Below are 12,855 nucleotides of genomic sequence, written 5' to 3' on the forward strand. Positions count from 1 at the left end.
CTTGGTCCAGAGCTCTCCTTCAGTTGAAAAAGGCTTTCTTCCTGTACATAAATGCCCTTGAGATATTTAAGCATCTCTATCATGTCTCCTGTCTCCCTCCTCTTTTCCAGCGTATACATGTTGAGATTCATAAGTCTGTCCCTATATTTTTTTGTATTCAAGACCGCTTACTAAGTTTGTAGCCACCGTCTGGACTGACTCCATCCTGTTTACATTTTTTCATAGGTGAGGTCTCCAGAACTACACACAGTACTCTAAATGGGGCCTCACCAGAGACTTACACAATGGCACTATCACCTCCTTTTTCCTGCTGGTCATCCCTCTTTTTATGCACCCAAGCATCCTTCTGACTTTGACCGTCACTTTTTCAACCTGTTTGGCAACTTTAAGGTCATTAGATGGGTACACCCAAGTTCCGCTCTTCCTTCGTACACTGAAGCACTTCACCCCCTATACTGTACCGTTTTCTTGGATTCATGACCCAAATGCATGACCCTGCATTTTTGGGGATTAAATCTTAGTTGCCAAATATCAGTCCATTCCTCCAGCTTTGCTAGGTCCTTCCTCATGTCATTCACACCCTCCAGGGTGTCCATCCTGTTGCAGAGTTTGGAATCATCTGCAAAGAAACAAACCTTACCAGACAGCCCTGCCGCAATATCGCTCACAAAGACGTAAAAAAGAGTCGGGCCAAGGACCGATCCCTATGGTACTCCACTCACACATCTTTTTCTTCAGAGCAAGCTCCATTTACCACTACCCTCTGTGTCCTTCCATTCAACCAATTTTTCCCCACTTCTTCCCTGTCTTCATGTTTGTGAAGAGGGACCACATCCGCTCTTCTCCAATCCCATTGAACCTCTCCTGTCTCTAAAGATCTATTAAATAAATCTTTAATAGGTCCCATCAGATTTATTTAATAGATCTTTAGAGACGGGAGACATTCCACAGAATTGGAGACGAGCGGATGTGGTCCCTTTTCACAAAAGTGGAGATAGGGAAGAAGTGGGAAAGTCTCACGTCGGTGGTAGGAAAAATAATGGAGTCGCTGCTGAAAGAAAGGATAGTTAACTTTCTAGAAGCCAATGGGCTACAGGACCCAAGGCAACATAGTTCCTTTGAAATCCAGAACCTTCAATCTCGAATGAGCCCTCTATCCTGTTTTAATATTGAACCACACCATTCAATGATCACTAGATGCCAAAATGGTCTCCCACCTTGACGTCAGAAATGTTCTCTTCATTTGTAAACACCAGGTCCAGAATAGCTCCATCCCACGTCAGTTCCGTTACCCACTGCTGAAACAATTCTTACTGTAGGGAATCCAAGATCTCTTTGCTTCTAGACGACCCCGCAGCAAGGACACAGTAGTATTTTCCCTTTCCTAGCTAGCTTGTGGATGTCTTCAATTAAGTCCCTGTCCATTTCCTCTGACTGTGAGGGTGACCTGTATATTACTCCGATATATATACATTTTCCTTTCCCTCTTTCCAGTTTAACCCACAGCACTTCTTCCATACCCGTGTCCTGCAGTTCTGTCACTTTGATATCATTCTTAGCATATAATGCCACACCTCCACCCTTATTTCCTACTCTGTCCTTTCTGAATAGATTATAGCCAAGCATAGTAAAATCCCAGTCATGGTTCTCCGTGAACTACATCTCTGTGGCCACCACTAAATCCAAGTCTGCTTCCATCATTGTAGCCTCTAGATATAGAAGTTTGTTTCCCATACTACGGGCATTGGTATACAAGGCTCTCCAGATGTTACTCTGTTTGCTGTTCCATACCAGTTCTGTTCCCCAAGTCCTATAGGAACTAGCAGCAAAGACTTTATATCCAACTGTATCCCGTTTCTTCCCTGGACTCTCTCTACCCACCTCAAAGTTGAAAAGGCAGAAGCAATGTCCACTCACTACTGTATCTTGCACCGCTGTAATTCAAGATGACAGAACCTAATCCCTAGTGGTGCGTTTCTGATGTACTGCTAGATTTCAATCTTCCAACTGAAGGAAGGATTCCCTTATTTGGTAGGCTGACCTCTAATGGTGTGTCAGAAGGCACTGCCATTTTGAATAACATGGCACTGGAGGCAGGAACAAGTGGGCATCACTCCTGCATTTTCACTTTTTGAGGCAGATAGGAGGGGAGGGTTAGGGAAGCGCATTTCATTACATTACTAGGAATTTATTTTCTAAACTTGGGGGGAGGGGACTGCTAGACAGCCAGGGGTTTTCGTGTGTCAGGAGAGGAGGGAGGGGTCTTTTGCATGAAACTTCTCTGCACTGTGCACGCATATAAATGCGCACAGATCTTGCTAACAAAGCTACCTTTCAACATCAGCTCCTAAACAGACAATGCAGAGATAGATCTGAGACACTAACTATAAAGCTCTATGCAAGCTGTACAGAGAGACAGAGGATAAACACTTAAATAATAAGGGGAAAACAGAGAATTTAGGTGGCAATAAACTGGGAAGCAAAACCTGATGTTCTAACTAGTACTGGAAGTGAAGCAACAACATACAGTAAGGCACTATTCATTAACAACCGTGTAGATTTTACCTTTGATGTGACAAATTAAAAAAAGTCACCTGCTTATTTCAGTCTGTGCCTCTGCTTCTGACACCTCATCCTTCTTTTTTCTTCGTGCGGGTGTATAATATCTGTACTGAGCAAGCACAGATTTAGCTTCAGTTTTTAATGTTCGTGGAGTAAATCGCTGCTGCTTATTAGTGAACTGCTCAGAATGCAAATCGAGAAGGTCCCCACTATATGTTTTCTTCTGGTGATCCTGAAACTTTTGAAAATTAGGACTGCATTTAAGGCTTCCTTCTGAGGAAGAGAGAGAGACTGCAGAGAAATGCTTTCGTGGTGTGGAGGTCTTGTGGTAGGTGCCAGAGACTTTTTTTGCAGAATCTGTGCTAAGAGCCAAGGAGGGTGAAACCAGGTAAGGGATGGGTGGAGAAAAAAGTGATCTTGTGCAATATAACTGTCCATTTTCTGTATCAATGCTGTCTGGAATGTCATATGAACTCTGGAAATACAAAAGAGAATATAAATTTAGAAGGATGAACATCATATATGATCACTGAGAAAAGTCTGAAGATTATTTAAACTACCAGTTTTTTTACTGTATTGCAGGCCATATGCAGTAGTATGGGGTGGGTCGTGGCCCATAAACATTTTGCCCAAGACAGCATCAGTAACTAGAGAGCACAGGGCTGATGTGTACGTCTAGTAGTGCTATAGAAATGATAAGTAGTAGTAGAGTGGTTTGTTTGGCCTCTCTAACCAAAAAGAACATTATCATCCACAATACATTCTAAATACCATTATCCTGGTTCACTCTCAAGAAATATATATATACACTAGCTGTTAAGCCCGTAAAAACGGGCAAGTATTGCAGCCCTCCTCTCTCCCCTGGCCTCATCCCGTCTACCGATCCTCCCCCCATGTCCAGCAACCCTCCTCTTTCCCTTGGCCTCCCCCCCTCCTCCCATGTCCAGCAACCCTCCTCTGTGCCCTGCTCTCACCCCAAGTCCAGCAACCATTGTCTCTCCCCCCTGCCCTCCCCCCATGTCCAGCTACCCTCATCGCCACCGCTCCCTCCCCCCTCCGTGCCGGGCCCCCTGCACTGACCTGAAAGCGCCTCTCACCTCCGTGTGAAAAGTGCTACAGGCAGCAGCAGATCGCTCTGCTGCTGCCTGCAGCGCTTCCACACGGAGGTGAGAGGCGCTGTCAGGTCAGTGCAGAGGGCCCGATACAGAGGGGGGCGGGGATGGGGGGGAGGGTGGAGGTTGTTTCCCACGATGTTCCTTTCCAGGCAGCAGTGTCCAACAATTCGACTCCGTTTCTCTCTCTGTTCCGCCCTCTGACGTCATGACGTCTTGACGTGAGGGTGGGACAGAGAGGGAAGTCTGTACTGCGCATCTGCAAGTGAGTATGGTCACTTGCCATTTATATGTTTGATATATATATATATATTTTTTTTTAGTGTGTCCAATTACAAAAATCAAAATTAGATGACGTTACTGTGGCTTACAAAGCAACAGAAACAAATTCACCATCAGTGATCAATTATGTGTATTTCATACACTACTACCCATTCCTCCAAATTAGAATAAATTTTACCAAAGGCCCCAAATAAAGATGTCCAGTGGTAACTGTACGTCACATATCATACTGGCACATCCTCTCTAATGGTCTTTCAGAAGTTCCCGGTTGTTTTTAACAAAAAGATAAGCAAAATTCAAAGAAAAAAACCAAACAGCAAACCCAGATAATGTATAGCATCTTCAGGATACGTGTAAAAAAAAAAAAAAGAAGAAGAAACAAACAAGTTTTGAAAACCAAAACAGAGCCTGCACAGGTAGATAGGATTCTTTTAATAAAGGGAAGAACATTAAAGCAAAGAAACTGGGACCAAACCCATAGTTCTGGGTCATAAACAAAAGTGTTTTGTTTTCAATATTTTTTTAGTCTAAATAAAGCAACATAATTAGATTATTATAGTTCTTCTCGGGCAAAACAGATGATACTTGCTTCACGAAGCCAACTTGACCATTCCTTGGCCACAGTGTTCCTCTTGATCTTATCCCTAGGTTTATTTTTCATTTTAGCTGACTGAATACAATACTGGAAAGAAATTATACACAAGTGACAGGAGAATATCTGTCTGGAAGCAAAATAACTATTTTATTTTAGATTTGCTCACACCTTTTTTCAGTAGTAGCTGATGTAACTACTGTATCGTTACATCACGTTTTCCCAATTTGGCATGGATGAAAATCTGGGGAAAAGATATATTAAGTCTGAAAATGAGCTACATCACCCCAGGGGTACCAGAGAAAGTCCACCCCAAAAATGGCCCAAAGTGCTCACACTGGAAAGCCAACACCAGTAGCTGCGGCACTGAGACATGAAACAGGGTGTTTATATTTACGTAGGCTTTACACGTGTGAATGTACAGAATACTGACATGGACATGTACACACAAAGGAACATGTTAATATTCTACCTAAGCGCTTATTCGGTGGTGTGAGGCGGGGCTGGTGGTTGGGAGGCGAGGATATTGCTGGTCAGACTTATACAGTCTGTGCCAGAGCCGGTGGTTGGGAGGCAGGGATAGTGCTGGCCCTGAAAATGACAGATACAAATCAAGGTAAGGTATACACAAAAAGTAGCACATATGAGTTTATCTTGTTGGGCAGACTGGATGGACCGTGCAGGTCTTTTTCTGCCGTCAACTACTATGTTACTATGTATATGTGACAGTGCATAAACACAAAAGTGGAGGGGAGGGGTACATAAGGGTGGAGTATGGGCAGAACATACTGTTAAGTTACGCAAATCCCTGCTGTGTTTAAGTACTTGCACTTATGCAAGCTCTATGGTTGATAACTACGGGCACCAAATTTTAGGCACACCAATACTGAGTTAGGCTAATTTCTATACTGGGACCTAGGTACCATTATAAAATAGGCTCCTCCGTACGGCCTCAGAATACCTAAATGAAGATGGCCACTTATAGAATTGCCCCCTTAATGGTTAGGGAATTGCTCTTTTCAAACAGCTCCTCCCCACACCTCTCCAGGTCACAGACCACACAGAGCCAACACAGATAAGGCATACCCAGAAACATGGATATAGATACCCAAGCAAGTGAAGATACTTACCTACTACTACTACTATTAGCATTTATATAGCACTACCAGACACACGCAGCGCTGAACACTTGACACAGAGAGAGACAATCCCTGCTCAAAGAGCTTACTTACATTCTAGGTAGAAACAGACAGATGAGACATTACAGGCAAGGGAAGGGAATTATAGGGTAGAGAGGAACAGGGAGGAAGGAGGAGGGCAAATGAGTGACGGTTAGGAGCCAAAGGCAGAACTGAAAAGGTGAGTTTTGAGCATAAATTGAAAGGTAAAGAAGGAGCTAGACGTATGGGTTCAGGAAGACCCTGTGGAGGTATTCTCCGAGGACAGCAGGCCTTATATTCTCACAACTGGGTAACGCATGTTGCCCGATCCAGAGCTTGCACCAAGCATTTAAGAGCTTTGTGGAGCACGAGTCACCCTCCACTGCAGATGTGTGAGTGCCTTCCTACCCATCGCAAGAGCATGGTTACTGCAGTTCAATACTACAGCATAAAAAAGAAAATACAGGAGACAACTACAATGGGAGGGGAGAATATAAGGCTTGCTGTCCTCAGAGAAAGCGAAGGTGCTTACCTGTAGAAGGTGTTCTCCGAGGACAGCAGGCCTTATATTCTCACAAGTGGGTAATGCGGAACCGCACTGCCCTGTCTGGAGCTTCTAATAAAGCTCAAAACAAGAGCTTTGTGGAGTGCAAGACACGCTCCACCGTGCATACATGAGTGCCTTCCCACCCGCTGTGAGGGCACATTTCCCGCATTTAGATACTACAGCAAAAAATAAAAATGTAAATAGGAGACAACTCCAAGTGGTGAGCAGGCTTGTGAAAATATAAGGCCTGCTGTTCTCGAAGAACACCTGCTACAGGTACCTTTGCTTTCTCCGAGGACAAGCAGGCCTATTTATTCTCACAAGTGGGAAATCCCTAGTATCCAGGCTTACTACAAATAACAAACATTGGACAACTGGGCCTCTACAAACTAAGCGAGAATGCAGCCTGGAACAGTACAAAACGGGCCTAAGGGGTGGAGTTGGATTCTAGACCCCAAACAGATTCTGAAACACTGTCTGCTAGAATCAACTATCACGTCGGGTATCCTGCTCAAGGAAGTAATGAGATGTGAATGTGTGGACTGAAGACCACCTCGCAGCCTTGCAAATTTCTTCAATGGAGGCTGACTGCAAGTGGGCTACTGACGCAGCCATGATTCGGACATTGTGAGCCTTGACATGACCCTCCAGGGTCAGCCCAGCCTGGGCATAAGTAAAAGAAATGCAATCTGCCAGTCAATTAGAGATTGTGCGTTTCCAGATGGTGAACCCTATCATATTGTGATCAAAAGAAACAAAAAAGTTGGGCAGCCTGTCTGTGGGGCCTAGTCCGAACCATATAATAGGCCAATGCTTGTTTGCAGTCCAAGGTGTGCAAGGCACTCTTGCCAGGATGGGCATGATGTCACGGAAATAATGTTGGCAAGACAATCAACTGGTTCAGATGGAACTCAGATACAACTTTAGGCAGGAACTTAGGGTTCATGCGGAGGACTACTCTGTTGTGATGAAACTTAGTATAGCGTGCATCCACTACTAAGGCCTGAAGCTCACTGACTCTACGAGATAAAGTAACAGACACCAAAAAAAATGACCTTCCAGGTCAAGTACTTCAGATAACAGGAATTCAGTGGCTCAAAAGCTTTCATCAGCTGGGTCAGAATGACACTGAGTTCCCATGACACAGACGGAGGCTTGACAGGGGGCTTTGCAAAAGCAAACCTCTCATGAAGTGAACAACTACAGGCTGTCCAGAGATGGCTTACCCTCTACACGTTGATAAACACTAACTGCACTGAGGTGAACCCTTACACAGTTAGTCTTGAAACCAGACTCAGATAGGTGTAGAAGGTATTCAAGAAGGGTCTTGTCCTCACACCAAACAGCAAATCTCCTCCAGTTAAAAGTGTAACACCCCTTAGTGGAATCTTTCCTGGAAGCTAGCATCTGAAAAGACCGAAGGAAGCAAATTCTAGGCTCTCAACATCCAGGCTGTGAGAGCCAGACATTGAAGGTTGGGATACAGAAGAGATCCTTTGTACTGCGTGATGAGGTTCGGAAAGCACTCCAATCTCCACGGTTCTTCGGAGGATAACTCCAGAAGAGGGAAACAGATCTGCCGAGGCTAGTAAGATGAGATTAGAATCATGGTTCTGTGGTCTTGCTTGAGTTTCAGCAAAGTCTTCCCCATGAGAGGAATGGGAGGATATGAACACAGAAGGAGGAAGGCATCCGGTTTGCCTGTCGTGAGCCTAAAGCCTGAAACAGAACTGAGGGATGTTGTGATTCATGTGTGTGGCAAAGAGATTCACTGAGGGGGTGCCCCACTCTCGGAAGATGTTGGGCAACGCCCATGTTGAGAGACCAACCCTTCTCAGTCTGTTGGCCAGGCTGTTGTTTTTGCCTGCCAGATAAGTGGCTCGAAGGTACATGCCATGCCGGTGAGCCCAATGCCAAATCCGGATGGCCTCTTGACACAAAAGGTGGGATCTGGTGCTCCCCCTCTCCTGCTTGTGGTATAATACATGGCAACCTGATTGTCCTATTGAATGAGTACAATTTGGTAAGACAGCCAATCTCTGAAAGCCTTTAGTGTGTTCCTGATCGCCTGAAGCTCCAGATTGATCTGAAGATACGTTTCCTGGGCGGACCAAGCACCTTGAATATGAAGCCCATCTACATCTCCCCAACCCAGGAGAGATGCATCCAACATCAGCACTTTCTGCAGCTTAAGAATTTGTACATAAGTACGTAAGTGATGCCACACTGGGAAAAGACCAAGGGTCCATCGAGCCCAGCATCCTGTCCACGACAGCGGCCAATCCAGGCCAAGGGCACCTGGCAAGCTTCCCAAACGTACAAACATTCTGTACATGTTATTCCCGGAATTGTGGATTTTTCCCAAGTCCATTTAGTAGCGGTTTATGGACTTGTCCTTTAGGAAACCGTCTAACCCCTTTTTAAACTCTGCTAAGCTAACCGCCTTCACCACGTTCTCCGGCAAAGAATTCCAGAGTTTAATTACGCGTTGGGTGAAGAAACATTTTCTCTGATTTGTTTTAAATTTACTACACTGTAGTTTCATCACATGCCCCCTAGTCCTAGTATTTTTGGAAAGCTTGAACAGACGCTTCACATCCACCTGTTCCACTCCACTCATTATTTTATATACCTCTATCATGTCTCCCCTCAGCCGTCTCTTCTCCAAGCTGAAAAGCCCTAGCCTCCTTAGTCTTTCTTCATAGGGAAGTCGTCCCATCCCCGCTATCATTTTAGTCGCCCTTCTGAATGTGGTGCAAGGCCAGCCATTGTAAAAGCACCATGGCATTATTGTATTCTGGATTGGATACTGTAGGTTTAGCAGAGGGATGCAAGTTCTGACAATGTCCAGCGGCCTTCACTGGTTTACATTCACACAACCAAACTTGAGATTTTGGCTTTGACCATAATCAGGTGACGAGTTTCAGCTGTAATGTTGGTTTCAGACAATTTCAGTGGAAGTTTTGGTTGAAACTGAATAAAGCAGTTTTGGTCAGCCTGTAATAAAACTGTTCCTGAATCCTAGTAGAGACCTGCTACACGCTGATGCCAGAAATCAACAGCTATATATGTATCTGAAGTGCTGTCCTTGACACAGTAGATTTTTGCTAATTATTAAAACCTTGAACTTTTCAGTGTATGTCAGTACATCAGACAGATTAAGTGTCTGTGCTGACAGGATAATATTCCATGTATATGTTGCCCATTCAAGGGTTCTTCTTTATCAGTGCTCTCCATATCTTCCCCATGACCTTATTTTGTGTCCAGAGAAAGAATTCATTAGAAGAGCTGTAGAAAAAGCCTTGAACATGGTCAGACAGTCTTTCAAGTATGATGGAAAAGCCTATTCATGATGTTAAGTTGATAAAAAAAGACACTCTGCACACTTACTTCCTGCCATTGCTATACTAACTTTTTTCTTTCCATGACTGGATCTGGCCCATGGTGAACAACTTTATTATTATTATTTTTTTTTACTTTTCAAGTACGGCAGCAGCAAAAGATTATGCTTACAGCAAAAATATCTAGCATACCCACTGGCATACCAAGGGCGGGGCAGTCCACCCCGAGTGCAAATAAAAAGGGGTTACTCTGCTCCCGCTGCTCCAGTCCCTCTATTCAGGCTGCCCCTGTTGCCTCTCCTCCGCAGCCCCCAGTCTGCACCTGCCCATACTCAGCTCGTCAGCTCCCTTCTCGTTTCTGCCACCCGGCACTCTGCATTTTAAAAATTTAATCTTTGAATTGGCAGCACAGCGTCTGTGAAAGAAGCAGGTTGCCTCAGTCCTTCTTTCACTATGTCCTGCCCTCGCAGAAATAGGAAGTTACATTAGAGGAGGGCGGGACACAGTGAGGGAAGGCCCAAGGCAACCTACTTCTTTCACAGACACTGAATGCTGGTGATGCACTGTCAATTCAAAGATTTTAAAAAAGCAGGTCGCCAGGTGGCAGAAATGAGAAGGGGGCTGTCAAGGGAGCTGAGGGTGGGCAGGTGGGAGCTGCGGCTGGGGACTGAACAGCTAAAATAGGAGCTAAGGCTGGAACTTGGGGGGGGGGGGCTGAAAAGAAAGCAGGTGGGAGAATGGAGCTATGGCTGGGGCAGGTGGGAGAATGGGACAGCGGCTGAAAAGGGGCTGTAATGCAGAACAGGTGAATGAAGGGGGCAGGTGGATGAAGGGGACTGGAACTGGGAGCTGAAAAGGGGGCAGGGGTTGAAACTGGGGGGCTGAAATTCAGGACTGGTGGGCGAAAAGGGCTGGGGCTGAAACTGGGGCCTGGTGGGAAAAGTGGGCTGGAACTGGAGGCTGAAAAAAAGGGGGCAGAGAGGACAGAGAAAGGGTGGGCAGACCAATTTGCCTGACCAATTTACTTCAATTCTTTGAAGGAGTAAACAAACATGTGGACAAAGGGGAGCCAGTTGATATTGTGTATCTGGATTTTCAAAAGGCTTTTGATAAGGTACCTCATGAAAGGCTACAGAGGAAATTGGAGGGTCATGGGATAGGAGGAAATGTCCTATTGTGGATTAAAAACCGATTGAAGGATAGGAAACAGAGATTAGGGTTAAATGGGCAATATTCACAATGGAGAAGGGTAGTTAGTGGGGTTCCTCAGGGGTCTGTGCTAGGACCGCTGCTTTTTAATATATTTATAAATGATTTAGAGATGGGAGTAACCAGCAAGGTAATTAAATTTGCTGATGACACAAAGTTATTCAAAGTCATTAACTCGCGACAGGATTGTGAAAAATTACAGAAGGACCTTACGAGACTGGGCGGCTAAATGGCAGATGACGTTTAATGTGAACAAGTGCAAGGTGATGCATGTGGGGAAAAAAGAACCCGAATTATAGCTACGTCATGCAAGGTTCCACGTTAGGAGTTACAGACCAAGAAAGGGATCTGGGTGTTATCGTTGATAATACACTGAAACCTTCTGCTCAGTGTGCTGCTGCAGCTAGGAAAGCAAATAGAATGTTAGGTATTATTAGGAAAGGTATGGAAAACAGGTGTGAGGATGTTATAATGCCGTTGTATCGCTCCATGGTTGAGTATTGTGTTCAATTCTGGTCGCCGCATCTCAAGAAAGATATAGTAGAATTGGAAAAGGTGCAGCGAAGGGCGACAAAAATGATGGCAGGGATGGGACGACTTCCCTATGAAAAAAGGAGGCTAGGGCTTTTCAGCTTGGAGAAGAAACAGCTGAGGGGAGATATGATAGAGGTATATAAAATAATGAGTGGAGGAGCGTCTGTTCACGCTTTCCAAAAATACTAGGACTAGGGGGCATGCGATGAAACTACAGTGTAGTAAATTTTAAAACAAATAGGAGAAAATGTTTCTTCATCCAACGCATAATTAAACTCTGGAATTCGTTGCCGGAGAACATAGTGAAGGCGTTTAGCTTGGCAGAGTTTTAAAAGGGGTTGGACGGTTTCCTAAAGGACAAGTCCATAGGCCGCTACTAAATGGACTTGGGAAAAATCCACAATTTCGGGAATAACTTGTATAAAATGTTTGTATGTTTGGGTAGCTTGCCAGGTGCCCTTGACCTGGATTGGCCGCCGTCGGGGACAGGATGCTGGGCTCGATGGACCTTTGGTCTTATGGCATTACTTATGTACTTATGACCATTAGGTTGAAGTGTCCTATTTATCATCTTTAAAGATAATGGCCTTCACTCAACCAAGTTACTAGTGACACGCTGGACTGGCTCAGATCTACCAAATTCAACAGGTCAGTGCTCACATGAAATTTTTAACCATGCAAAAGAGTAACTCAAATATATTACAACATGGCTGCTGCACATGGTATGGCAATACACACACTAAAGGCCTTATTAACTTAAGCTTTTTCTCCAGCCCAGATATCCTAAGCATTTTTCCCTATAAACACAAAATGAGAAAAAAAGATACATCATGCCTCTAGAAATTGCAACATAAAAAAAGCAAATTGAAGGGTAAGGTAATCAAGTTTATAAGCTCAAGTCAGATGGTCAAAGGGCAGAAATGGGCCAACCACAGCAATAAAAATGATGTTAGGGGTAGCCCTGGCAATAATAAGCAAGGCTGAATAATATGACATAATTCATATTGATGATAATGTTAACTGTAGTGCAGGAGTGGTTTTCCAAGGATGTCCTCATAAATCATACCATGTAGCACTGATGTAGCAGATACACACAAACCAGATATGCACACTTGGGGGGGGGGGGGGGGGGGGGGGGGGTTGCAACAAATTCTAAGGTTCCGAAATTCAAAAACAGCTGAGCTTCTAGTTTATGTTCCTAAATTTGTGCCCTATCATCAACCAAACTTAAGAGTCCAAGTTTTCAGTTGAAAATTCACCTTAATTCAGGAACTAAAAGTTTCTACTTCTAAATTTAGGCTGCCATTCATTTGCCCAGATGTACGAGACTAATTTATAAGCCTAGTGCTGAAAATCATTGCTAAGCGCCTTTCCTCCCCCTCACTCTAAATTCGCCCCTGTTGACACTCACTTTTTATACTTCAAAATTAAGCTGTTTAGTGAAATTTTGAGTATAGCTATACACTCAGTCCTATTAAATTTTCAAAGAGGCCAATTTATGAGCTCTCACTAGAGT

The 12,855-nt window shown here is 44.3% G+C and overlaps 1 protein-coding gene across 1 annotated transcript in view; it reads right to left on the minus strand.

Annotated features, from left to right (window-relative positions):
* Positions 1 to 12,855, minus strand: part of SPATA7 (spermatogenesis associated 7) — a 116,367-nt gene that overhangs the window by 50,179 nt on the left and 53,333 nt on the right. Inside the window, exon 6 of the mRNA XM_030214263.1 lies at positions 2,595 to 3,037. Coding sequence (XP_030070123.1) covers positions 2,595 to 3,037 — 443 coding nt within the window. The remainder of the gene's footprint in view (positions 1 to 2,594; positions 3,038 to 12,855) is intronic.

Source organism: Microcaecilia unicolor, chromosome 9, assembly GCF_901765095.1.
Source record: "Microcaecilia unicolor chromosome 9, aMicUni1.1, whole genome shotgun sequence".
NCBI lineage: Eukaryota > Metazoa > Chordata > Amphibia > Gymnophiona > Siphonopidae > Microcaecilia > Microcaecilia unicolor.